The sequence below is a fragment of the Embiotoca jacksoni genome, unplaced genomic scaffold (assembly GCF_022577435.1).
Source record: "Embiotoca jacksoni isolate LCO1_2020_lvr unplaced genomic scaffold, fEmbJac1.0.p SCAF_29, whole genome shotgun sequence".
Taxonomy (NCBI): Eukaryota; Metazoa; Chordata; class Actinopteri; family Embiotocidae; genus Embiotoca; species Embiotoca jacksoni.
This window is the reverse complement of record NW_027185380.1, coordinates 1892501-1920000: the sequence shown is the minus strand read 5'-3', so window position 1 is coordinate 1920000 and position 27500 is coordinate 1892501. Positions and strand designations below refer to the sequence as shown.

Sequence of the window (27500 nt, the reverse complement as noted above, 5' to 3'; positions counted from 1 at the left end):
TACTTTCAGCGGCATTTGTTGTATTTGTTTCCCTCCCTTCCCTGATGTCAGCGTACGTCTATATTAGCTTCTCCTATCTGTGTATAGAGTGTATGATAGGTGCGCTGTATGTTTACTGTAAAATAAAGTTAGTCAAATACACAAAGCTGTGTTCATGCATGTTGAAAAGTCACCTGGGCCAGGTCAATCTCATTCAGCATCACCAGACTGGTACATCCATAGTCGTAAACTAGACGCCAGAAGTCCTTCACGGTGTTTGGCAAAGGATGCTGGGTAACGATGAACGCAGCAGGCTGCCTGTAGCTCTGCAGAGGAGAGACGACAAAAGCTGATATCAGGTCTCTCATCCACAAAAGAGGAGTCACTTCGTCCAAAAAACAAGAAACGAAAACAATCCAGCAGTAAGAAGCGGTGATTTTAGTTTCTATTGGACGTCCTTCCCTTAAACATCTTTAGTCTCGTCTCTGTTACAGAAACACAGACAGCAGAGTAAAGTGGCACAGTTTGTGGGACATGACGAAGCAAACATACGTAAAAGGTGATGGTTGGTCGGCTGATCATGCAGTGGGCCTGTTCACTATGAGGGTCGGGAGCATGGACGTACAAAAGGACTACACGTACAGCACATCGACACCTGATGGGTTCAGTTAACTTACTGTTCAGTTAGTTCAAGCAGCTGCATTTCTTCGCATGAAAGACGAGTCTGATGTCAAAGTGCGCGTCCCAAAAGAGAAAAGACTCTCTGTTTCTATCGATGAACCGACTGAACCGAACGTGAACTGAGCACAACTCGTCCCGAATGAAAATGTGGAGCCGAGTATGTGACGTAGGTGTGAATGACGTTGGCGTTGTAATCATGGGGAGAATCTAACGTGAAAGGTCGGGGGTCGGGGGTCGGGTTTAGGATTCAGGGGGTGTAGATGGCTTTGGTAAAACATGAACCTGGTGGCGGAACAACACTGAAGCCATGAAACAAATCCAGTGTTGTAGATTTGAAGTGAAATCCCATTACCTGGAACTCTTCGGACAGCTTGGTTAGAGAGAGGCCAAAGTTAAGTAACTAAGCTCTGAATGTAGAGCTTCTAAAACTCGACTGAACTCCTGACATTTTACAGCAGCTACGGTATTTTATCCCCCAACAGCCTTGTTGGAGAAAAGCCAGGTTTCCGTCCACACCATGCATTTATTACATTTTGTGTTACAACCATTATTGTGAAACTCCTACAACCCACCCTTGACTGCCTTTTCTTCCCTCTCTGTTCAACAGAACTCCTAATTATGAGTGAAAATGACCAGATATTGCTATTCCACCTTGAACTTCCTGTGTAATGAATGACTTTTATTTTTCTAGCCTTGGTACACGGGCAACACCTTGACGCTGAGCCAACTGTCGCTGATGTAAGCAAATGTTTGGCTGGTGGCCAGAGAAGAAGATGGCGGTCTTTTCAGAACCTGGATTTGTCTCTAGCTTTCTGCTGCTAAAACCACAAACACAGCATCACACAATCAGGGGGGGGGGAGTCTGTGTGTGTGTGTGTGTGTGTGTGTGTGTGTGTGTGTGTGTGTGTGTGTGTGTGTGTGTGTAATATGTGCACATTTTTTTTTTTAATCATCGATTCTGTTTAAGCTCTTAAAAGTCTGTATCATTTTCAACAAATATGTGACTGCAGTTTGGGACAACAGACATTATATCTATTTTTTTTGTCATTTTTTTTTTTTTTTTAAACAAATTGTGTTCCAAGTAACACAGCTGCTGGTCTAAAAGGCTGTTAACACTTGTACTCATCAAAAAAAAAAAAGAGAACACGGTGTGAAATGTCCCAAACTCATCTGTTGAAAATAACACAACCTTACTGCACGCACACACGACACGTTATTGACTTACATCCATCAGAGCGGCGTTGATGTAGTTGCTGCTTTCTCCGTCTATTGTGATGAGGAAGGGGAGGCATCTGTCAGGAGGAAGGCCATCCATAAAGCGGTTCTTATCTTGGTTTCTAGGCAACAACGCAATGCTGCAGTCTTCTGGCTGAGGCTGGGGAGTCACCGAGTTTAATGTCTGCGCGGAGAGAGTATAATGTACAAGTTAATTTATAGCGATGAGACACGATTTAAAGATTCAAAGGTGGGAACCATGAAGGAGGAATTTATATCCGAAAATCATGCCAGAAAAACTGGTGTCCATTTAAAATGTAATTTAGGCTTAAGGCTCGCTGTGGAGCTTTTGACTTTAGAAAGAAGTGGGGCTTCAGAATTATAAGAAGTGTCACAACAGCAAAGGCGGAGAAAAGGAAAACTGTTAGAAAGTAAACAATGCTGGATTGAAAAAAAACTGGCTCTACAAATTGTAAGTGTGTCAGATCTCAAAGATAAACATGATGTATTTTGGTGACTGAAACTGAATGTAAACAGAAACGTTTACAAGAATATTGTAAAGGGTCCCATTCATTTTAGCTGCACAGATTTGGCTTTCTTGTAAATGTAGACATTGTGTTGCTCTAGTTGTTGTTTCTGACTGTTGTTTGCAGCTAAAGGACGAAGTTATATTTTTATGTCCAGAGTTTCAAAAAGCCAGAAACAGATTCAGAAGCTAATCATTTTATAAAACTTTTTTTTTTTAAGGCTGCATTTGATGTTGATCCAAAAGCTCAACAACTCTTCAAGGAACTTTGTTGAGTCTATTATGTTTTGCAGCATACTGAGAATGTAAATATTGGCATTTAAATATCATTATAATTTGATACGAATTCAAGCAGACCACTACAGCTGATCTTTCCGAAGAATAAAATCCAAACTTTTTCCGTCCGGATTGTTCAAATTTACTAGATCAAATTTGGAGGGGCTGTCATTTAAAAGCATAAAGTAACAGATTCAAATCGGGTTTTACCTGGAACTCGTCCTTCAGGTGGGTCGAGTTGTTCTGAGAGTCGATGCGAGTCAGCTCATAAAAAGCTACTTTGAACTCGCAGACTGGTATGGCTGTTTCTCCACACAGACAGGCCTCTAGTATGGCATCATGGATGAATATATACTGCTCCTGAAGACACAACATTTATAACGCACATATTATCACTTATATACACGTTTTTTTTTTCATTCTGAGACAAAGATCTTAGGAATAAATAAAACGCAACACAACTTGTCACACTGAAAACACAAACAGCTGTGATATCAAATGAAAGCGGTGACGCAGACGCTGTGAAGACTGATGGGAGATGGAGGGATGAGTGACATGAGATGATGACTGTTGGTTTACTTCACTTCTGAGTTGTTCCGTACAGGAAATTGTGTTTTTTGGGATCTTTCAAGCAATTGACAGCAGCTTTAATTCAGCGAGGAGACAAGAGAGCGAACGGCAGTCGATGTGTTTTGTTAAAAGGATGGACGATATTAACTGCTGGGTTGTTGAACTGTTACGGACTAATGCTGCAGAAATGTTAGGATATGTATGTTTACGCTATGAAAGTAATGAAGACGTGTCAATGAATTAATTAATGTATGCAGCTTCGTTCTGAGTCGGCCACAAGCAGGTGGTCCAACTACATCTAAAAAAAACTTTAAAGTATGTGAATTTCTGAAATTTGCTTGAATGTACTTTGATGCTTTTAGAGTCAGAAATTAAAGCTGGCTTCCTCTACAACAGACAGAAATCATGTATAACGATGAATATGTACTAAACTTGTTTTTTTTTAGCACACTAAAAAACAAGACTCAGTTTTGTTTTAAGCTGTGAAGTAGTGACTGACTTGAAATCTAGCTTTAAATGACGTTTGCCCTGTACATTGCTTCATTCTCCATAAGTGATGAGAAATATTATTTTTGTTTTCTTTCTATTGAAACATCATATAGACAATCTAAGTTGTTATTTGGTTAATCATAAGAAAAGTCTCTTTTATTTGGATATAAAAGTTTGATCGCTCCTAATCCATGTTATTCCACATTCTATTTAGTTTTCAGCTGTTGTATGTAATTGGTTAGGTTAGGTTAGGTTAGGTTAGGTAGTTACTTTATTAATCCCCGAGGGGAAATTTTTTATTTAATTGTCAGTAGAAACTTAGAATACGTTACTTCTGCATATGCATTTACACTCCAGTCTGAGCTCTTTTCCTTAATGAATAAATATTTAACCAGTAAAATCAGTTCCACTCCAGCAACGGGAGAAGACTCAGCTCCTTGAAGCAGCATTTAATCTGCACGCATTGCTGTAATTCTTGATCCCACCACTGGATGGAGCAGAAGTCATTTATTTCTCAATCTTAAACAAAGTGGCTGTAATTTCTTTCTTTTTTTTAAAAAAAAACATTGTGAATCTCTCTTTGGAGTTTTATTTTACAGACCAAATACTTAAAGTCAAAGCTTGTTGTTATGAATGTAATGACGTGACATTTTCATGAATGTATGGCACATAGATGACTACACACACTAAAGTCACCTCAGCCTATACCAAGCTGATGGCTGAGTCTGCAGGTGAAGGTTTACTATGACTGGTCTGAGATGTGGATGCAGATGGAGGATGGGTAATGCAGTCACCTCAGTCTGTACCATGTTGATCCTCCGGGAGCGAAGAGCCTTCACACAGTTGTAGATGTCGACCACTCCTTCTCTCTCCGCCATGTCCAACATGATGTCGATGACGATGAAACAGCCTGTGCGACCTGCTCCAGCGCTGCGGAGAAGAAGACGGACAGACAAGTTGTACGTTTTAAAAATCGTTCTGTATGCGTGTAATATGCAGAGAAGAGATTTATTCATGATTTTGTATGCTCATTTCAAATGTAAGGATGCTTATTAATCAGGTCTGCGTGTATTTGTATACCTGCAGTGGACCACAATTGGCCCAGCAGAGGGTGGATTGGAGATTTTAACTCTGCGGATGAAGGAAAGTAGTCCCGTGGCGTGATATGGAACTCCGTGATCAGGCCAGCCTGTGAAGTGGAACTGCTTGACTTCCCGCACCTCGTTGAAACCGCGCTGAGCAAAGATAAACAACATCTTTAGGTCATGCATCTTGAAACATGTCAAGTTTACATTTCATTCTTTATATTCCCCCAGTGAATATGACTCAAACTTATTCACCAGTTTTTTTTTAGAATAGAGCTCACTGATACTACGAAGAGGAGGACACAAACACGGCTTTAACATGCCGACCAAATCTTTAGATAATCAGCTTTAAGAATCTACAGCTACAGTTGAGTATTTTTCAAAATGAATACAAGACATTTAAAAGCTAGATATAAAATATCACTCACCCTCTCCAGAGTCAATGTGCGAACCACATATTCAGCGAGAGGTTCGACTTCCACAAAAGTCACTTTGAAGTCTCCGAAAACTTCGGCATCATCGGGCCAATACTTATAGCACTTAACCTGGTAAAAACAAAAGTTTATGTAACAAAAAAATGTTAAAGACTTGAATCAAGTTAAAGATATAGCATTTATAATAATAATAGTTCCATAAATAGAATAGAAGCCACCAATAAAATGTAGGACACAGAGCCGCTTAATTATTTCTGCTGGCCTGTGCTATCAAACGATAACATGTTTGAAGAATATGCAGTAATGTTTCACAACAACTATCTCACAATTTTCTTACCAAGTTTTGGAAAAATTATTCAAAGCTGTGGATAATATTGATAAAGCACTAGAAATTAAAAAATACCTAAGCACTAGAAAAAAGAAAGAAAAAAAAAAATCGTACACAGCTGAACTGCACAGAAGAAGAGAAAAGAGCAATTTACCCTTCCAACCTCCACCAGATTGGTTACCATGACGATGCAGGCCGACTGTTCCTGCCACACCATCCTCCAGAAGTCATACACCGTCTCATGAACGGGACCTACACGCAGACACGCAGCACGTCTTTGACTCATAGTTTGATTACTTTGTATGCGTCTCGTGTCCTGTTAAACGTCAACTCTGCATAGCGTGTATTATAGGATGTATTTAACAACGTTGCAGTGTCTTACCTTGAGTGGCGATGTAGTGGCTGGGTCTCTGGTATCCCTGCGGGCACAACACCACAGTCACTAAACATGCACTGAAAATCTACGCATCATTTTGCACAGTGCTAAAAGCCTCTTATCACGGTTGGAGACGTCCACGGTGCAAAATTATATCGGTCTAATGATCAAAAGTGCTGTTAGCTTGTTTTCACCTGCAACAACAGAAACATTACTGTGACAATATAATGAAAGTCATTGTCATCTTTGGGTGACACGTTGAGCTGCTCTGCATATTGCTGTATTCATTATGAAGTTTGGAAAGTTAGTCACCTCATCTCTTGGTGATAGTATCTGAGAACTTTAACACTCAGCGCTTGGCATCACCGTGGTAACAGCTGCCAGGTGTGCTCAGTGTTATGACAACCACTTATTAGGTTTTTCCTGATTGCAATAACACCAAAAATAGGGACTAAGCACGCAGTGAGATGCGAGGAAAAATGGTGGGAGGGCAAGATGAAGAATCTACAGTGATACTTACATCCCTGTACAGCCAAATCTACAGCCCAAGCCACAGGCAGAAAGAACGAGTGGAAGAAAGAAAGAAAGAAAGAAAGAAAGATGGAAGAAAGAAAGAAAGAGAAAAAGAAAGCACAACAACGTCAGTGAGTGTCAATCAGAAAATAGAAAAGCTGCATTGACATAATGGGTGTTTGAACAGGAACATGCCGAAAAAAACGTGATCTAAAACCCCAAATTAGACTGAATAGAAAGGACACTTACAGCGAAGACATATTAAGGTCTTCAGCCAGAAAGACTCAGGAAGCTGACGAGTTTCAAACATTAAAGTTTTACTTCTGTTCCAGCTTGTCTTGAAGTTGCCGTTGTCTTTTGGCTACAGTCCAAATTCTGTCTTATTTGCACCAACAAAGATGAGGAAGTGTCCAGTCTATTCATTCTAATTCTAGCGTAATGCAAGTGGTGGCATGCATGTAATAGTTTAAATGACAGTAAATCATAATACAGAAGAGCAAGCTATAAGCATAGTCACATTATTAAAGCACAATGGAAGTAGTGGTGACTAACATGCAGATGATTGTGGAACAGCGGTAGGAGAGTGAATGTGGAATAAGATGAAGGGATGGGTTGGTGGAGATGGTGACAAACTATAGGTAGAACCAGGATATGAAGAAATTAATTGTAAATAGATAAAAGAGCTGAAGAGATTGAGGTGGACCAGTCAAACTATGGATTGGGCAATACGTTTAGGTTTCTTGCCAAGTTTGATGAGAAATGCTAAATATGAGGCTAAAACCAAAATTTGGTTAATTGAGCTTTAAACAAAGACTGAAAAAGGCACATAGGAAGCCTGGTTTCACCCAACAGTAACAAAATCAGCTCTAAAGCTCATTTTTTAAAAACAAAATAAAGCTTATTTGGTCAAGTCATACAAGCCAAAAAATAAAAAAAATTGTATTTCTAAGGTGGGTTATGTGCCAGTTATCTTTGCTGGCTACTTTGACTTCCTGAAGTCACATTTTATTTTTGGTATGTATTTCCTTTTGTCTCTCAGACCTCTGCGAAACGGAGTCTACTAAATTAAATCTGCTGTTATACTAAATGTGGTTCATATCAATCATATCAGGAGAAATCAATAGGTTGAGGATGGATGGATGAGTTGATGGAGAGACTTGGACAGCAGACAGCAGGACTGACACCTGAGAGAGACACGTGACTGGATGGCGTGATGTGTTTTTCGGGGTGGCTGGATGCATAAAATGGTCACGATGGATGAGTGGAAGACGCAATAAAGGTATAGAGGCCTGACATACGAGCGAGGGAGTGTGGTTTCGTTGGTTTCGTTGGGAGCCAATAGTAGCATTCGATGCGTTTCCACTTACATCGATGTAGTTGGCGTTGATGTAGTCGGAGGAGGGGTCGTCTTCTATGGGCTGGAGAATAACCCTTGAATGGTCATCTGAAGAAAGACAGTAGAAAACAGGGTGGGGGAGAGAGATAAAGACAGATAGAAGAAAGACAATTAAATCATTATTTTGGGTAAAAATTGAATCATGATAAATGATGTAATCTCATTCATTTTCTGGTAAATTTAGAAAAACTTTTGTGATTTCAAGGAAAGGTCTTCTTTTTTTTCCCCCCTTAGCTCAGTTAGTAGTGGGTCAGGTGTAATTGGAAAGGTGATGTCATGTATTTCTGTACACCAATCAGAATTGCTCTTGACTTTATACCTTCAATTAATTCTGTAGGTTGTCCACTTAATTTGGCCTGTTTTAATACACTGTTTCTCTCTCGCTTGACCTTCCTCTTTCTTCTTTTCTTCTTCCTGTGAAGCACTTTATTTGTTTACTTATGCTGTGAGGAGGCTAGAAATAAAGCTTTTTTTTGCTTACAAGCTATAATGTTCCCATAGCGGTTTTTGGTACGGTTCTGCTCTTTCTTGGCGATGTCCCAGGAGGCCGATTGGCCCTCGAAGAAGCTCTGTATCACCAACAGCAGAGAAAATAATAGGAAAGAAAATTACACGTCATGCATCCTTAAGAATAACACTACTGAGCAGAGGGAAGTGCTTAAACAGCTGTTTTACTCCACTGGTTTTATTGCATTGGAACATGTAGATAATTCTTATTAGACACTAAAATAAGAGGACCATAAAAAAGGTTTGTGGCAATTTGATTGTTTAGTCAATAAGGCAGAAAGTACCCTCAAATTAAGAAGCAATTCAACACTCATTTTCTCATTTTAATGTGAAGCCAAAATAGAGCAACATTGATTTTTATAATATCATTTTAAAATTGTTTTCCTTAGTAAGAATGTGTATACATGCATACAAATATCCTAACATCTTAAACTCCTACAGTAGAGGATCAAAAATATGCCTGTCATTACTTTAGTCAACAACGTCTGTATCACTACCTCTAAAATCGATAACATGGAGTAGTAATACATCTGCTGCTTTTTCTCCTGTAACCGAACAGCCTATTAAAACGACTTTTACTGCGGCCAGTCCTCGTGACAAAAGTGCCGCTCATAAGAATCTTACTTCATATTCCTCCTTGAAGCCGTAGCTGTCAGACGTTTTCATTAGGTTGATGTGCTGCAGGAGATCGGCCACTCTGATGGCCGGGTGGAGCTGTCCTGTCTGATAAGGAGACTCGGTTCCTTCACAGTGATACCGAGGAACGTCCAGGAGCCGGCTGTTCTCCGCCGCCGAGCCACTGTGGTTCTCATCTGGAAGAGGAGAGAAAATGAGGTGAGGATAATTGGTAATATACTAATTATATTGCTTCTGTTCTTCACATCATTATTTCACTTTAAAAACCCCAAAAGAGGTGTTTTATAGTGTTCAGGATACAAGATGATTAAAATGAGCTCCAAATTTTTCTTATGAGCTCTAATTAATAAATTATACAGTAAGAGGTTTTTAAGGCTCTATAATGCAAGTTAAATGAAGTAATGTTCACGCATTGATTTGTACCCTTAAAACAACACCTAAAAAAGTATATACATGGATTTATACATAACCCACAACGCATTTCTGTATTTTTTTTAAATCTGCATTAGTTTCTGTCTCTGATATCACAAGAGGAAAAAGACAATTATCACATTTGTCAGCTTGTTTTCTCAGTTTATACGCACCTGTGATTGGGACTACATGTTAAAGCAGCAGAAGAAGAAAAGAGCAAAAGAGGTTTAGTCAGACTGCAGAATAAATTAATTTGTTAGTCTTTAAACAGGAACTAAAGGTTGGTACCGCAAACTTGGATCTATTTACAAGGAGTTCATATGTTTGCACATGCTGGATAATACAAATAAATAGATGATGTCACAAAAACAAGGGAGTGTGTCCAAAACAATGGTGATCCCTAAAAAAAATGCTAATAACCACCGCAATATGAAAGCAGGAAATTCACTGAAAATGAACTGAGCTGGACGTCTGCTGTAACTCCATCTAGTGGAATTATCCCACCACATCGCTCATAAAGTGGAACAAGCTTTTTACACCTTCTAAATCCTTTGTAATGGTAAAAGTACATTTAATGGACTATTTCCAAACATCACCACTTTCAGCCTGGTTGAACATCAAAAACGACGTAAAACATCTGTCATTCAAACACGGAATAGAATAAATAATTCATACTAGAAATGAGCAATATTCTGCTACATAAAGGGTTATCTGATAATAATCTTTGGATTTTGGAAGCTTGTACATGTTACAGCGTATTTCAATGGCGGGTAATTAATGGAGTCAAATTGTTGCCGAACTTGCAGGTGAACATTTCCGTGCTGTGGGAAAAATGTGAGTTGACAGCAGTAATGTACGGACTGACAGGTCGTATAATGGACTAGCTGGGGCCGAGCGGCTTCATCTCCACCACTGTTTATTAACTGACACTGTTTATTTCATCCAGCTGATGCTGTTCTCTGTTCTGAGGACATGTTAGCTCATTACTGATTGTTAAAGGTTTGTTAAGCCCTCGTCAGGCCAATTAACAGTAAACTTGACCCGACACTGCCTCTTAATTCTGCACTTCCTGCTCCTTCCTACTCCTCTGTGAAGTGATTGGCCAAGACAGATTGTAACTGCAGCCTTCACTCCAAATTAGAGGCTTTGGAACAGTTAATTAACACAGTTTGGTGGCCTTGTGGGTTGTGGAGCCCCTTAAGGGTATGTTAGAATCATGCGGCAGTGTCAACACTAGGCTAAACTAAAGATAAACACATTGCAGTGCAACACTGGAGCTGGTGAAACATCCGACTTGGCAAAACCCACAGCTTTCACAATTCAGACACTCAGTAACAAAACAGGCCTGGGGAATAACACAGATGGTAGATACTCATGCTGACTCCTAGATGCACTGCACTGAAAAATGTCTGCCAAACACAGGGCTGTAGGCACTAAGTCATGTTGTCACAGATTTAATCTGCAGTCATTTTGCAGTGGCAACGTGACAAAGTGTCTTCCTCCTTTTAAGCCTTGATTTCTGTCATTTTGGGACAAAACATGGCATGCCTTAAAACAACTGAAAACTGTAGAAATAATGAGGTCTCTAAGGGAGAGTGATGGTAATTACTGTGAATATCAATAACTCTCAGTAGGAAATAGAAAGCATAGCTGGGATTGGGAGTGATTGAATTTAGGGAAAACACAGGATGACAGATGAAGTGCTTGGCTGTTGGAGTTTTAATAGCAGATGTGTTCTACACAGAGACTTGGAAATAGGTGCCAAAATATATGAAAGACTTGCCATCCTCACAGATTTCACTTCTTTAAATGTGCTTTGATATATTTGCAGTTTATGGTTGTTTGTGTCAATACTAGAAAGACCTATATCTAAACTCTACCGCCTCTATTTGAAGATAAAGGACAAAATCTTGGAGCAGAAACTTCGAATAAGTCGCACTATCCATCAACATATATGTCAGAGGTCAAAGCTTTAGACACGACAGAATTGAATGGAGACTTTGACTTTGTCCAACAGCCACAGTTATGGACGTTTTCACACAAAACTGGGGGCCTATGTAATGACACACGGGGACAAACAGGCCGGGGCTACGAGCACAGGGGCTGTATGATGACGATGGGTGATGACTACAGGGTATTTATTGGTGATAATGTTACAACCAGACCAGAAGTCTCACCTAACACAGCAGTAGGAACCAGGGGATCGTTGGGCACTGCAGGAGGAAACACGGTGAGGAAATATTTTCTAAATTTCAGATTTACTCAAACATAGATGAAGACGATTTAAACGCTCCTAAGGAATATCAAAAATTCTGTTAAAACCATTTGACTGTTTTCTGAATCAGCAGTTTCTCTCGTTTAAACACATCAACATGGAGCCGTTCTGTCCTCCAGTTGTTTCAAAGTTGTATACCGATCTGGCTAAATTGATTTTTGAGTTGTTATTTCTACAGCTGAAGGGTAGTCAGTAAATTCCTTAGTCAATCAACTCAGTCATTTTCCAGGCAATTTGACCAATTTGATCGAATTAATATCATTCGTGTTTAGATGTAACTTTGCAATCTGAAAAAATTGTAATGGACATTTTTTACTATATTCAAACACTTCAGAAATAAAACATTACCACAGAAAAGATTAATTGATGGTAAAAAAAAATAATCGTTAGTTGCAGCTTGCGAACTGCTGTCTAGGGGTTAGTAAGCATAACTTTGCAATTATTAAATGCATGTCTCATCACTGGACAGAAAAGGAAACAGATTCAAATATCTAAAAGTGTTAGAGTGAAGTAGAAAAATCTAGAATATAAGATTTCATCTTTTTTACACGGATAATAATTGAGTTTGTGAACCTACATCTGTTGTTGTAGTTGTGAGAGTCCATAAATGTCACAGCCATGGGGTCCTCGCCATGCAGAGCGCTCTGGTCGGCGTAGCTGCGGTCCATCGCGTTCACCATGTGTGTCATTTCCTGCCGCGTCGTTCCAATGGCGTCTTTACGTTTTTTAGCCAGTTTCCTGTCAGAGGCAGAGAGAGACACAGTCAGGTGTCGTACGAACAATCACATGAACATCAGCCAGCCTGCAGACCACAACCTCGCAAAGAACCGTCTCTAATGAGTTTATTATGATTTTCTATGGAGTAGGTGATGTCATTTCTTTTTTTTGGGCTGCGGGCTGCTGGCTGCTGAATCAAGATGCAAGAGTTTAGAACCAACGAGGAAGAAAAAAAGGAGAAAAGAAGAAAGGTGGGGAGAAGAAAAATGTTTGGAAGGAAAGAGGAGAGACAAGCAAGGAAAGCAGAGGAGAGGCTTGTTCGTAAATGGCAGCATTTAACAGGCTTGGAGCAAAAGGAAAACAGCATCGAATACAAACCGAGGAAAATGACCTTTGACCTACAGGTGGCAAAAGGAAAACCTGTTACCAACCTTGATACCATAAAGCTGTCAGATGAAAGCCTCAAAAGTACATTTTTAGTTGTATGAAACTCTATTTTTGTAAATTCATGAACTTATTGTTTCATTATTATTAATGGAATGAACACAATTTTACATAAAAAGTAAAAAAAGAAGGACCAAATAAAAAAGAAAACATGGCAAGAGTGTAAAATATTTGGTTTTCATCCGACAGCAAAGATGTGGAAAAATCCCATTAAAGCCCAGGGAAAACCTTTTACTGACCAACAACAACATTCATAATATGAGTAGCAGAGACTTGCTGTCATGTCATTAAGAGTCCAGTGTTTTTATTTTTGCTAGGAAAGATGCATTTAAGGGACACCTGATTTTTTTATTTTATTTCAATCTTCTATTTTTCGTCATAGGCTGTTGTAAATTGTAAAACTAAATGCTTTTGTTTTACAGCCAGAGCAAACAGAAGATGTTCTGTAGCATCAGACTGTTGGAAGAAAAATAACTGCTTAAAATCAAATCAAGATATCCGTCTCAGGTTTTGACTGTTTCAGTGTGTTTGAGCCATAAAATTTCAGACAAAAATAACTTTACAGGGCTTAATTTGTGGAGCATGACAGAGCATGCAGGAACGTTGTATACCCAGAGCCATAGATGTACATCAGTTCGGACAACACGGTCTGTTCTCTTAGTCACTTTCAGTTTAATTTGAGCCTCAACATGAATCAGTTCCTCAAAAAGATTCTCCGTGACTGCGACAACACAAGTCTGCACCTGGGAGTGAGGACGTCTGGTGCATTGCACCGATTAACAAATCCATTTTTGGTTGTTGCCAAACTGATACAATGTACAGCTCTGACTTCTTCCCAGCAAACAGACAGAAAACATGCTGTTTTTTGGTGTATATTTTACCTCTTGACCCCAATACACACCAACTCCACCGCTAAGACCACTTATGTACATACATACACACACGCACACGCACACACACACTCAGAGTAGAAACATAGATATAACTGTTGACCATGTGTGGCTGTTTCTGTGTGTTTGTGACTGAATTATTTGTTGGCTAACAGGAAACATAAAAACAGGATAGAAGGATATTCAGAATATAAACAACCATATGTTGTGTATTTGTACTGATTGTAAGGGAGCAAGAACATGAAACAGAAGAAGAGAGGAGGGAAGCTGAGACCAGACTACAATGGATCTGTACTTAAAATATATATACATATATATTTTCTGGTCTGAATTCTAAAATCTAATTTTGAGTTCCTGAAAATGTGCTTATATTTACTGAGCATGCCTCTTGAAACTATATGCCAAGACACCTCACAATTCTCTAATGGTCCGTATTGGGACGGAAAGAGAAAGTATAGATGATAAATTTTGTTGCTGATAAATGATTTTTAATAGATGCAAAACTGTCTTTTCATTTCCCTCAAACGTCTTGAAAAACTGCTGCTTCCTGGTATAAAGTGGTGGTGGTGACCTTCAGCTGCACCATCGAGCCAAATCTATGCTCATGTTATCAAATGAAATCACCTCTCTTTCCATTCCCCCTTTAATACCTTCTCACAGGACCTTTAAGCTACATCAGTCGCGCACCTTGTTCTCCTTGACAGTTTGTCACATCTAGTTTATGTTTCTGGTTATTGTAGATGTCGGAAAATAACGAATTCATGTGATTTCGTCAATATTACACTTAAAAGGTAAATAACTGATTCAGGATCCATTTTTGGTCACAGCCGGTGACAGACAAATAATAAGTAGAGAAGAAAGAACCCACAACAGAAGAAAAAAACCACCATAAGAACTAAACCGACACAAAATCAGAGGCCAGGTGTCCCAAAAAGGAAACCAACTGGTTTCAGATCCACAGACAGGAGAGCACGTGTAGGAGAGTTTTACCATGATACCTGTGACTTGATGGGCGGATGGATGATCACATGACTACATGCACACAAAGAGCTACAAGTCACAAGTGCAGCATTCTTTTTTCAAATAACACTCTCAGGCCCGTGTCGTCCCACTTCGGCCCGCTTTGTTCTGGTTTTACGGCCAACTCTGGCCTGCGTTAGCCTGCTTCAGAGCAACTTTGGAGCATGTAGAGGACACCGGGGCTGAGGTCAATTCACTATCAGTTCAGTCCTTTAAATCAATTGTGGCACTGTGAATGATTCAGCATTCTTTTATTTCTCATGATTTTTAGATGTGAAAACATCAACATGGTCCTTCTAAAAAAACAAAACAAAAAAAAAAACACTTTTCAATATCTCAAAGTTTTCAAAATCTAAAAAAGCTTGAAAACAAGGAGTTCATAAAAAAAAATCCTGAACTGACTGACATGAAAGTGAACTGACCCCCCCCCCATCTGGCAAGGCGTCAATGAGGATGGCTTTGGCTGGTTGGTCAGAGCTGAAAATGTGTTTTGTCTTGAAAAAAGTATACTGCATCTTTAAAAATAACAACAACTAGCCACTAATAATTCGCCCAATAAGATAACAGCAGCCGGGTGAGCTGGTTGTTGATTGATCGTTTACTTACAGGTAATAAGAGTATGAATAGTAGGTCCTCCTGGGGTTGTGAGCCAATCAGAAAGCAAAGAATGAGACACAAGGGGATATGCAAATTAGGACAATACTGTCCTGTCTCAACCAGTAACAACAGAAACAGAAGAAAACACCCTTTGATTGCTAAAACTTTGAGGGTCATGCAACGGGGTGCCATAATAGCTACTGGCTACTTAGAAAAAGCAAAAACCCAAGTTTAATGCTAAATAAAAACAACAAAACAAGCTATGAAACTGGAATAACAACTACTAGAATAACAATTAACTATCGATATCAACCTGTCGACATGCAGCCTTTCTCTTCTTCACTTCTGGAAGCGTCATTTTAAAGTATTCATGCAATATTTTAACTACATTAACTGTTACTAGGTGGCCTTGATTACAGATTTAGGCCTATTCATCCAATGACCTTCTTTTTTTTTTTTTTACTCACTCCTATGAAAGTTAAATATTCAGTCAAAACTGATACAAAGCTATTGAGTCTGTAACACCAGGCAGCTCGCTTCCTGCAAAGCAAGCATGATGTCATTGCAATGTCATCATGTCCCACCATTTTAAAGATGCAGTATCGTTCAAAGTTGTAAAAGGTTTAATGACAATGAAGATTGATCTCCCCAGAAACCTTTATGGAAGAGAAAACTACTAAATAACGTAACCTCACGCTCATGAGGCTGACGTACGGTCTCTTCTAGGTGCACTGCTGTTACATCACATGTCAAAGTTATATTACACATAAGTTTAGCAAAACCAGAGGGAACTTTTCAACACAAATAGTGTCACGCTCAAAACTAACTTAAAATATAACTGAAACAAAGGTTTGAAAACTCATTTTAAGTTGCTGAAACACAATTTGTTATCCCAATATGTGCAAAAAATATTTTAAACTGCTGTCATGAGTTGATCAGTGTTAAAAAATGATGTGAAAAATGATGTTAACGTGACCTTGTGTGTGCTGTCTTTATGTAAAAAGGTATAGGCAAAGCATTCCCTTCATCAGCAGTCCCTTATATTTCTCTATCTTGCACATTTATTTGTAGTCTAGTTCAAATGCTTAACAGGAAGTTGATCTTCGCAGCGGCTGCAGTTCAGCTGCACAACAATAACAGACATTAAACTCAGTCGCAGTTAAAAAGACAAAATGCTCGGGGCAGATAAAGTAAAAATGTGTAACAGCAATCAGGCCACTGAGTACACACAGTGTCTCAAATACTGCTGAATATTACAAAGAGGAGCACCCTGCAAAACACGTTACAGCTTCTGCAAAATTATTTTTTTATATATTAAAATAGAACATCTTCCCAACACTTTAAGCTCAATTCCTCTGGTCACCATCTACAAAACACTCTGACAGTAAAGCTGCGGTATGAATGCAGGCTCACATACTTTCATTACGCAAATTAAGACTAGAAAATATTGAGGTCAGGGGCTACAGGTGAAGAGAGTTCATTACTGACTAATTTAATGTCTGGAATTGTTTTTGATTTGTCGAGTGAGATCCTGATTGGTTGTAATTGAGAGACTCTTTTCCTGGTGCCTCTGGAAAGATTTAAGACATCAAAGTTCAGAGGCAATCGTGTCCCATATTTTCAGAAAGAGAGATTTCCTAAAGATGACGCGGATTCGCCTCAAAACTTCTTAATTTCTCCAAGATATATCGTGGCCCACGGGCAAACGAACAATACTTATGACAATATGTTTTACTAAATATGTCAGTCCTGAATGTGAAAATTACATTCCCTAATTATTGTCTTTTTAATGATGCACTCAGGATCCTTGAACACCACCTCAAGTTAATTGATCAAGGGAAGAATTACATGTCTATCAATAGTTGATATTGCACACATGTACACTCATGAGTTTTAAATGTAGACGCACACACATATGCACACACTCCCTGAAAAATACAAAAAAGATATAATTTGACCTCACAAAACCTCACAGTTACACATACATTTTTGATCAATGCCAAGCAGCTCATACGTGAAAAGCCAACTGTCTGATTTAAAACATGTCTAACTTTTGTAATTCAGGTTCTGATTATGTTCATATACCACATCATATATCTTCACTTATGGTACTGTGTGCCTATGAAAAGTTGGGGACCAGCAATTTACTGTAAATTACTGCAGTGGTTGATGAACATGTTTCACTTGGACTGAATGTGGAACACTTGAAATCGAACCTGTAGGGTTTCATAGACATGCATTAGTCATAGCAAAGTATTACTTTCTTTACATATTAAATTCAAATATATATCCTGAGAATAAGATTACCTGATTTAAAAAAAAAAAAAAAAAATCTACAAGAGTTGTCTTCGCACTTCTGCCTTGATTGACTGCAATAAACTTTGCGCTTGAGCTCATGCGTGTCGTTCTCATGTTGTAGCTGTGTTTAGCCACCACATGGTGGAGCTCTGCACCAAATCAACACATCGCAGGCAAAAAAAGGAAGCAGTGACACCAAAGTCAGCTCCGACTTCTCGCAGTGTTATACTGCTGTATAAGTAAAAGGTAGTAAAGTTCTGTTTATATTTCCTTATTGGTGTATTGAGGTAGCGATGATGAAAATAATTCATGAATGGCTGCATTTTCTAACTTCAATCTTGTTACGAGAGATGTTTTGTTTGAGAATCTCTTTCACTGCCTTTCTCTTTCATACTCTCACTTTAGCCAACTGCTCTCTGTGGCTGTTCATCAGGTTTGATTCAACAGCTGTTAATGTACAAGAAAAAAAGAACATCACTGCTGATCTTTCTCAAACTAAATCACACAACCTCGAGGCAGGAATTTCTAATTGTGGAAAAATTGTTTTTTTTCACATGGATTCTGGGGAAACAAGCCTTCGGCCTTGTGGCGCCTTAAAAACAAAGCAAACTTCAGGAAGCGATTGAACTGGTTCTGAGGGGAGATCAACGTTTATGGTGGATGGATGGAAGATGGTGTTACTACAGCAACACACAACGAGAGAATGGATTCAGGAGCACGTGTTGTCTGTGTGTTCCTGCATCTGCATGCGTGTTGGCGTGTACGTCCAGTATTGGTCATGTAATATTTGCCCTCTTCATTAAACTCCTCATCAGAGCTGCTGTCGTGGGTGTGGTTAGAGAGACGTCACTCACCTCTTCTTGACCAGCAGGATGGCCACCAGCACCAGCAGTATAAAAACGAGAACACCAGCGCTGATCCCAGCGATCTTCACCACCCGGTCTGTCTGTTTAGCGGGGTCAGGGATGACTTCTGGCTCCTCCGTGGCACCTAAAGGGTAATCAAAATGAAACGGCATAAAGAAAGTGGTTCCAATATACAGTAGTACAGCTTTTCTACCAAAATTGTACATTCATTTACTGATTTACTTTTTGTGTGGTTATTATACATGGACAAAATAATGAAAATGATTAAATTAAAAAAAAAAAAAAAAAAAAAAAATTAATTTGCATTCCCATTATTGAAAGATTGGTGTATTTACAAGATGCAAATTGAAATAATAAAAAAAAACCACACTAAAATACAGTGTCCATTAAGAGAATGGTGGTTTTGTGTTTCTTTAAAAGGGTATTTAAATGCACTTTAGTGTAAAGTGTAAAGATAAATGACAAAATATAAAACTAGCACCGTCTACAAAAGCTACAAAATTGAAAAAATTTTAAATAAAAAAGGTGAAAAGTATTTTTTTTTATTATTATTATTATTATAGTGTCTGGTGCTCACTTTTATATTTTTTGTTTCTGTCGGTGACTTGCAGAGTTAATGTTTGCTGGACAGCAGAGGTGGAAAAAAAATGTCTCCGAGTAAACTGTAAAATATCAATCACAAAAGTACTAAAAGCTCTGCGAGCTTGAGGTTACTTTTTGTGCCGTACTGTTGACATGAGTATGGTGGCCATTTCTGTTGGACAGATGTCGAGCAATCTTTTAAAAAGCTGCCAGCTACCTGGGAACGCATTGGCCGTAAAATTACTAGTTTATCACTTGATGTCTTTTCCACTGATAAGCAAACTTTTTTTCTCGCTTCTAATACAGCTACTTAAAGAAACTGAAATTACTTTTTGGAAAAATCACAAAACTAAGATTAAAAATCAAACAAAAGCATCTAAAATGGTCCTCAGAAGCTTTATCTCAGTTCTTTTCATACAGATGAGTGAGTTTTTGTCAGAGCTGCACGATTAATGATGTTTTAAACCACCCAAACCTTCTGTGTTTGCAATAATCTTCTGGGAAAGCAAACTAGCCAAACAAAACCAAACTAACCAGTCATCTAAGATTTCCAGGGACCTGGCAAATTCAGCTTTTGTAGACTTACTCACATCTCTGAACTACTGCTCTGTTGCACTAACTGCAAGGCAGTTAAACAAATAATGGTGAATATTGGCACTGAGTATTGTTATATTGACACAATCCTTAATCTGCTCAGGCTGGAAAAGTATGGCCTCTAACAGCCGCAGGAGATATACTGTTTTCTCTGAAGATGCCTTTACAAAACGCCTTGCATCAAGAAAGTGGTGAGCGTGACAAAGAAACAGTTCCAAATGAGCTATTTAATTAGAAAGGTTTAATCATCCCTGCACTAAAGAGCAGGTAAATATCAAGGCTTTAAATATTCATGGTAAAGAAAATTCAAACAACTGCAAACACAAATGCCATGGTAACCGTCTTCCAGTTGATAAATACGGGAAAGGTTTTACTGAGGAAGGTTATTTGGCTCACAGATTTAATAACTGAGACTAACAGTAAATTCTTCATTAATACGGTTGCTATGTAATAATGAAATAAAGAGAGGTTCTACAGCCTCTACTGTATCTGAACATTATAAAGCATAATTTTAGTTTAATCTCGACATACAAAAAAAAAAAGACAAAAATTCCTAAAGACAAACTAGTAAATCTTACAATTTAACATCCCTGACTTGTACCATCTTCTGGAGGGTCAACGGAGCTAAACGCACTCATCTCACACAGAATTCAGCTTAAAACCTTCAGCTTTTATTTTTGTTTTATCATCACCTGATGGTAAATGAACTGAGGCAGTGAACTCTGCACACTCCTAATCCCAGCTGCACTCACACTAAAGAAAACATGAAAAATAAAGAGACACTGACTGTATGCACACCAGTAAAGAAATAATCAACTTGACCGCGTGTGTGCTGCTGTTTTCGGTGTTTTTCAGGTTATCCTTGGCGCCACGCTCTTGTTGAGAAAGGCTTTTAAAAATCAATTTGACCGTCGCTGTCCAAAGTTTCTGCACCAATGTCACCGTGTATTGTCACCTTGTCGTCAAACTCATTTCTGTTCCTGATGACTTCAGAGAATTGACTGAAGCCCCTGATTTTGTCTGTTTGGAAAATAATTCAGCGATGATGTTTCAGGCAGAGTGCACTCTGTAGAGGAGTTTAAGCCCTGTTGATCACGGACACAAAGTCAACAGAAAGACGGAGAGCATTTGTTTTCAGGCTCCCGAGCTCTGCTTAGCGATCTGATCTCATAACACCAGAATAGTTCATACAGTGGCGTAAGAATATTATCGTGTATTATGATAATCCAAATAATCCAACTCAAAGGCATATGCACACAAAAAAAAAAAATCAACATAATGCAATACATCTATCAAACAATAATCCACTTCTTACGCTAAATATCAACAAGATAAACATAATCTCCCTCTCCCTCTCTTTATCTGCATCAATATTTATGACCTCAACATATTACTTTGATATAACTGTTTTTGCAACCAACATTTCTGAAATGCCTCCATCCAGCCCCATGTCGTTACGTAACAACATTACACTGCGAAATGCAACTGAGGGTCAGTTGAAATGCTGCTTTTAAAGGATAGGAGGGCATTATTCTACATTTTTCTCATCGTCAGCAAGTTCAAAACACCAAATCCAAACCCAACAGTGACTTTACTTTGTCGGCCGCTCATGATTCTTAGCGGCAAATCATTTCAATCCTGATGGTAGCAAATCTGTAATTTAGAAAAAAATGAATAATTTGATTACCCTATTGGATTTTTTTTTTTTTTTTTCATATATATATTTTCAGTGTTTTATGTTCAATAAGGGTCAAAAGGTTAAAGATTGTAGTTTGTCCCCTAGAATATCTTTGGTTTAGCATTTCTGCCAAAACTTTCCCTTTGATTTTGTGATTAATGACAATAACACAACACTTGTTTCTTTCCAAAACTGTGAGGCAGAGGAACCATTAAAAGAGCACATAGGAGAAAGAAAGGAAAAAACAAGACCAAACAAAACCAAAAAACAATCTTTAAAGGCTTTTCAGCCTGACCTCATAATGTCGGCAGCAGCTCTTAATGTCTGTAAAAATGATCCAGGTCAGTACACTAACCCTCACAACTTACCCACACAGCCACACACACACACACACACACACACACACACACACACACACACACACACACACACACACACACACACATAAAAGTCCCTGAGGCAGCAATGACAATACACAATACCCCAGATGACCTAATAGGACCACCATCACTTAATCCTCCCTCCCGGACGCATGGTTGAGTGCACACACACACACATGTAGAGGGACAGGGAGAGAAAGGAAGGGACAGTCGTCTGACCTCTCTGTCCATTAGTGTGTCCGTCTCCCTTATTAAAAAAAAATCCTCTCTAAACTCTTTCAGCTTCACTCAGACCTCCTCAGGCCAGAAAGAAAGAGCGCCATCGTGTTTTAGCAGCTTTGGGGGTGAAGTGACCACCTGCTCCAGTAAATACAACCCACCAGCAATCCTTGAAATACGATAACCCTGGAAAGTAAGACATTTCCCCACGTTTCTGCTTATTTTAGAGGCACCGCAGGGCCTGAACCAAACCTTTAATCTATCCTACGGGATCAATTCCCTCTGAGACTACATACTCATGTCCTGGTCACACTGAACTCTTTGACCTGAGGAGAACAAAAGGGAACTTGTATCAGCTGTAAGGGTTTGTTAATGAGGAAGCATGTTTGTTTTTACAAAAAAAAAAATCTCCCTTTATACTGCACTTCTTTTCAACCTGGAACAACGCCACACACCGCCAAATTTATAGCCTGAGCTGGTTTGCAACGCCTGCATCTTGATGTTTTTTTTTACAAACACTTAATCAGCTTAATTTAGCCGGCCATAATGATTCATTCTGCAATCATTATGGCTGATTGTGCTCAAAATGATGTCACTTTTATTGTGTAGTTTTATGAGCCTTCTGCACTACAAGGTCAAAGCAAGTGAATGCAGAAAAGCATTACACTGTAACTTACCTTCCGACTGCAATAACACTCAAAGTGCAGTAGAACAAAGAGCAGACAGGGACGACATTAATGACTATGATTTTGTCTTTCCCACACCTTTTGGGATGTTGTGTAAATATAACGTAAACTTAGTTCTACATCCCAAGAAAAAATGTGAAGATAAAAAAAAAAAAAAAAACACGGAAATTGTCTTATATCCACATTAATAAAACCTAGAAACATCTGCTGTTTGGTAATTGATGTCTGCTGTCGTTTTGTGTCTGTAGAGCTAAAAAAAAAAAAAAAATTGGTTAACTGAGAGAAAATTAAATAGCAACTGCTTTCATATTTACCTAATGGTGTCAATCATGTTTCTGCTATGCGTCCGAAATAAATGTAGACATTACTATATTGTCAACCCTTGAAAAGCAAGGAAAATAGCTCCATGTTTTTGTACAAAAGTGGGCATATCTTGCTTTCATTTAAATTTTCACCTTTGTATGCCATGTAGTTCAACATTAACAGCCAAATAAACGCCAAAATACCTTCACTGGGCTTTGAAGCTTGGCACAACTTTCTACATAACAGTCAAATTCATTGAAAAAAACATGATAATGTATTTTTTTTTTTTTTTTGCTTATCCCTGTTGTCATGGCAGCCAGCTAAACTCTGACCCATCAGCTGCATTTCTAAAAATCTTTCCTCAAAACAGTGTGTGCGCACTTCCATGTGTTTTTATGTGTTTGTGCTTGTGTGTAGCTGCCCGGGGATTAAGTCCGCACCGTTTTAAACCCGTCTGATAATCTATCAACATATGGCTACTGGTAAAAACCTGACATTTAGACTGTGTGCATATACAGGGGCTGAATGTGCGCGCACACACGCGCGCACACACACACACACACACACACACACACACAGTCTCGAACATGCACACATTATATTTCCATCTCTAATGCTCCTAATACAGAAACATCTCCATTGAACACAACCCGCATAGGAGTAAGCGGCTGTTCAGATTGTTATTACAGTATATTCCATCAAAACAAAGAGATAAATAGATGAACAACAATCATTAAGGAACGCTAACCAGTTTAACAACAGAAGATAATCATTACTGACAAGATAAAATGCATAAAAATACATAATCCTTCTATTGATTCTGCTTTTTTTTTTCTCTCAGCAGACACATTTGTAAAACATTTTTACCTTCTGAGTCGTATTAAATGGTCTATTTAACACTAATTTAGGATCTTTATGAGCAGAAAGTGAAGTGAACAGTGAGAGTGTGTTCTTACGTTTAGCTGCCAGCCTCAAACACTGCGTCTTAGTTTCCTGTTGAAAAAGAAGAACAAGATACCTGAGTCCTGCACAAACCACTATAGCATTAAATGAGAGAATTGAACTTTGAATTATAAATACTGTGCATAATGTATGTGCAGCTTTTTAAAGTAATATGCATTACAAAGTTTTGTTCGAACTAGTTTTAACTAATGTAGTTTATTACTGTCTCTTCGAATGTTTACATGCTGTATGCAGGTGAGAGTTCACTGTGCTTTTAGTGCGTCTTTATATGATTAAATGTGTATTTACCCTCTCCGTGCTGCTAACAGCTTGAAGATAGATGTTGTAGTTCTTCCTTGGAGCCAGTGGAGGATTCCAGAAACCCTGGGGAGCAGAAGGAGGCATCAGTTTAGCTATTTATGAGGCAAAATATCAAGACCACCAGCAACTGATTTCAGAAGGATATCTAAACATTTGGATTATGTAGCCTTGACGAAAGTACTCTGTGACCTCTAAGAGGGTTTGTTTGGTTGCAAGTCTAACTATGTTTAAGACTTAAACCACCTGTTTCCACTACGGTATCTTATAACAAACCAACTTAATTTCCCCATTTCCTGTCACCTTGGTTCTTGTGTAATCTTACTGTCTCTGTTCTGTATCTTTTCACTTGATATTTCTGCTGCACTACATACATAAAGTGTTGTTCTGATAAACAGACTTGCCTGGTATGTCTTGTTGTCTCCCACAGTGAAGGGGAGGGGCTCAGGCAGGTTGCTGGGGGAGAGCTGGGCAGCGTAATAATATGGAGATCCACCGCTAGATGCACTGTGGTAGGAAACTGGGACCTGGGGATGAGGATATATATACATTTAACACAATATGTCTATAAATCTGGTGGACAAATGCAATATACAGGACATATTCAGTTCATTGTATATTCATTTAAACTGAAGAGGTTTTTTTGTGCAAATATAACAAAAATGAAGATTGCAGAATGGATTAATAATCACCTCGTAACAGTCAGAGGAAGCCTGACGACGTGTCCGCTGAGGATTCACTTCCTCCACCACAATCTGGTACGCACTGTGGACAAGCAGACGACGGAAATAAAGTTATGATTCAAGCTTCTTTTTTTTTTTTTTTACTAATACACTAATTGTAAATTAAGCGATACATCTTATTTCTAGAAAAATTATAGTGTCATGTTTATTTTAATTTGCCATTTTAATCACGGCTAACCTTTTTGTGTTGATGTATGAAAATAAACTCTAATAATTATACCCTAATATTAACTGGCTGCACTGTAATGTTCAAGCTTAACTACTGTATTGGTGACAAATATATTTATAATATTGTTTATTTACTTAATGGAGGCATTTTACCACTCCTTGAAAATGTAATGCTGAAAATAAGACTTATGGACTTGTCAAATACATCTGGTACATCTGTGGTGTAACATACAGGCGTACCTTATGGGCGCTCCCTTTGCCTGGGCAGGTTTGAGCAGGACAGTGATAGTTGTTGCAGTTTCATTCAGGAAGGCCTCTGACCCATCATACTCATCTATTGTTGGGGCTGCAGAGAGAGCATGAGTCTGCATTAGTATAGCTGTAACAAGTTTGTATTTAAATGTGATAACAAAAAAGTTATTGTGTCAATCACACAAATGAAAACCTATTTTCTACCTGAAATATTAGTCGTCACGTTGACCGTGGTTGCAGGACCAAAACCTTTGGAGGTAGATGCTCGTATCAAGAGTTGGTACGTGACACCTGGGTGGAGCTGAGAAAACATGTGGTGGGTGGCGTTTGAGGGCAGAGACACGGTGAGTCCCGGCCGTTGAAGAGGCACCGAAGGGTCAAATGAACGCAGTCCGCTGTAGCTGATCTGAGGTGAAGTAGGGAAACAGAAACCACTTTTGAAACACTTTTCTGACGGATCATGTTGTTAGTTTAGTTCCTACAACAGCTCTGACTACTGAGAGTACCTCATATTGTATGATGACTCCGTTGGGTTCAGCTGGTTCCTTCCAGTAAAGATTTATTGTCTCTTCAGATGGAGTGGCTCTAAGAGACTGACTGGGAACTGGACCTGGAACTGTTAACACACACACACACTTTATGTTCACTTCCCACCAGTTGTGTCGCCTTAACAGTGCCTGTAAATATGCTGTGCACAAAAGCATCACGGCATTGGATACATGTATACCCCTTATTGACAAACAATAACAACCTTTCAACAAATACACTTTAAATGAGGAAGTAAGTACATGAATAAATAAATGAAGTGTGTTTTGTGTTTCGCACCATCTTCATCAGTTTGTATGACGGTCTCATCACTTTCCTTCCGCCCCTCTGGATTGGTCAAAATCATCTTCAGACTGACGTTAGTGTAAGGGGGCAGGTTTCCCACTAGGTGGCGTGGTGCTGAGAGGAAGAAAACGAGGAAAGAAAAAAAAAAAAAAAAGATTCTACTGTCAAACACAAATTTATGACATTTGTTAAAGCATTTAGGGCTGCAAATAACTATAATTTTTCTTACTGATTAATCTACTAAATTAAACTATTGGTTGTTTAATCTATAAAACATCAAAAAATGTAACTAATGTCTTTAAATGTTGTTTAAAAGTATGTGCTTGAACATAGACTTAAGTGAGTAGCCGCTTCTCAAAATAGTTGGCTATTAAATTTATCTTCATACAAGATAATCAGATAAACAAGTAAAAATGAAGAGATAATAATAAATTAACTATCTCTCTATCTATCTATCTAAAGGTTATCCTGAGTGTACATAGACAATGTTTTTTTTTTTTTACCAATATTTGATTAGTAGTTTACAAGGACTGGTTGAATCATACATGATATTGTCTCATATATATTTTCAAATATAAATTGATATTATTTTGAGCAGTGATATTAAAATTGAATCAAATGGCTGCCTGTAAAATAAAATAGGTGCTGATTAACCCGAACCAACCAGACAGTCAAAGAGACGTCTTACTTGTTCACAAGTGTGATATTCAATGAATACCAAAACAACACGAGAATAGATGACAGCAGCAGAGAACGTCTCAACAATCATACTGAGTGGTACCTTTAGGATCCATGTCCAGGCAGTCGGCTTTGCTGCGGTTGTTGGCAGTCATGTAGTGGTAACAGATGGTAACATTAAAGGTGTGACAGCGGGTGATGTTGTAACCCAGTGATTCCCAGTCCACAGCTATCAAACGGGATCTGGTCTCGGCGATCTTCAGCCTCTTTGGAGTCCTCATGGGCTCTACAGAGAGAGAGAGAGAGAGAGACAGAGAGAGAGAGAGAGAGAGAGAGAGAGAGAGAGGAGATGAAGGGGAAAAAAAATCAAATGGCAAGGAGCCGATTTGTGATTTGTCTCCCGTTCAACATGCTGGTGCCATAATGACACAATATCGGAATAATGAAAGAAGTTATGACTGTATGACTTGTTTTAGGCTGCAGCGTTCTGATCATACTGTAGATATACGCTTTGATGAATTAGCATGCGAGGAAACTTTAATGAAAATCAAAAGGTTTTATAAAGTTTCTGAGGTTGAGAACTTCTGTGCACTTCGA

General features: G+C 38.7%; 1 protein-coding gene across 1 annotated transcript in view; it reads right to left on the bottom strand.

The window, feature by feature from the left end:
* Window positions 1-27500, bottom strand: part of ptprk (protein tyrosine phosphatase receptor type K) — a 107538-nt gene that overhangs the window by 3196 nt on the left and 76842 nt on the right. The window contains 26 exon segments of the mRNA XM_069161829.1: window positions 174-305; window positions 1886-2059; window positions 2888-3037; window positions 4531-4666; window positions 4817-4971; window positions 5250-5366; window positions 5738-5835; window positions 5966-6002; window positions 6480-6497; window positions 7840-7916; window positions 8350-8437; window positions 9000-9187; window positions 9596-9607; window positions 11600-11635; window positions 12275-12435; window positions 15375-15404; window positions 18518-18653; window positions 23928-23964; window positions 24223-24297; window positions 24636-24758; window positions 24924-24996; window positions 25383-25488; window positions 25599-25800; window positions 25901-26010; window positions 26220-26339; window positions 27007-27189. Of these exon segments, the coding sequence (XP_069017930.1) occupies window positions 174-305; window positions 1886-2059; window positions 2888-3037; window positions 4531-4666; window positions 4817-4971; window positions 5250-5366; window positions 5738-5835; window positions 5966-6002; window positions 6480-6497; window positions 7840-7916; window positions 8350-8437; window positions 9000-9187; window positions 9596-9607; window positions 11600-11635; window positions 12275-12435; window positions 15375-15404; window positions 18518-18653; window positions 23928-23964; window positions 24223-24297; window positions 24636-24758; window positions 24924-24996; window positions 25383-25488; window positions 25599-25800; window positions 25901-26010; window positions 26220-26339; window positions 27007-27189 (2774 nt within the window).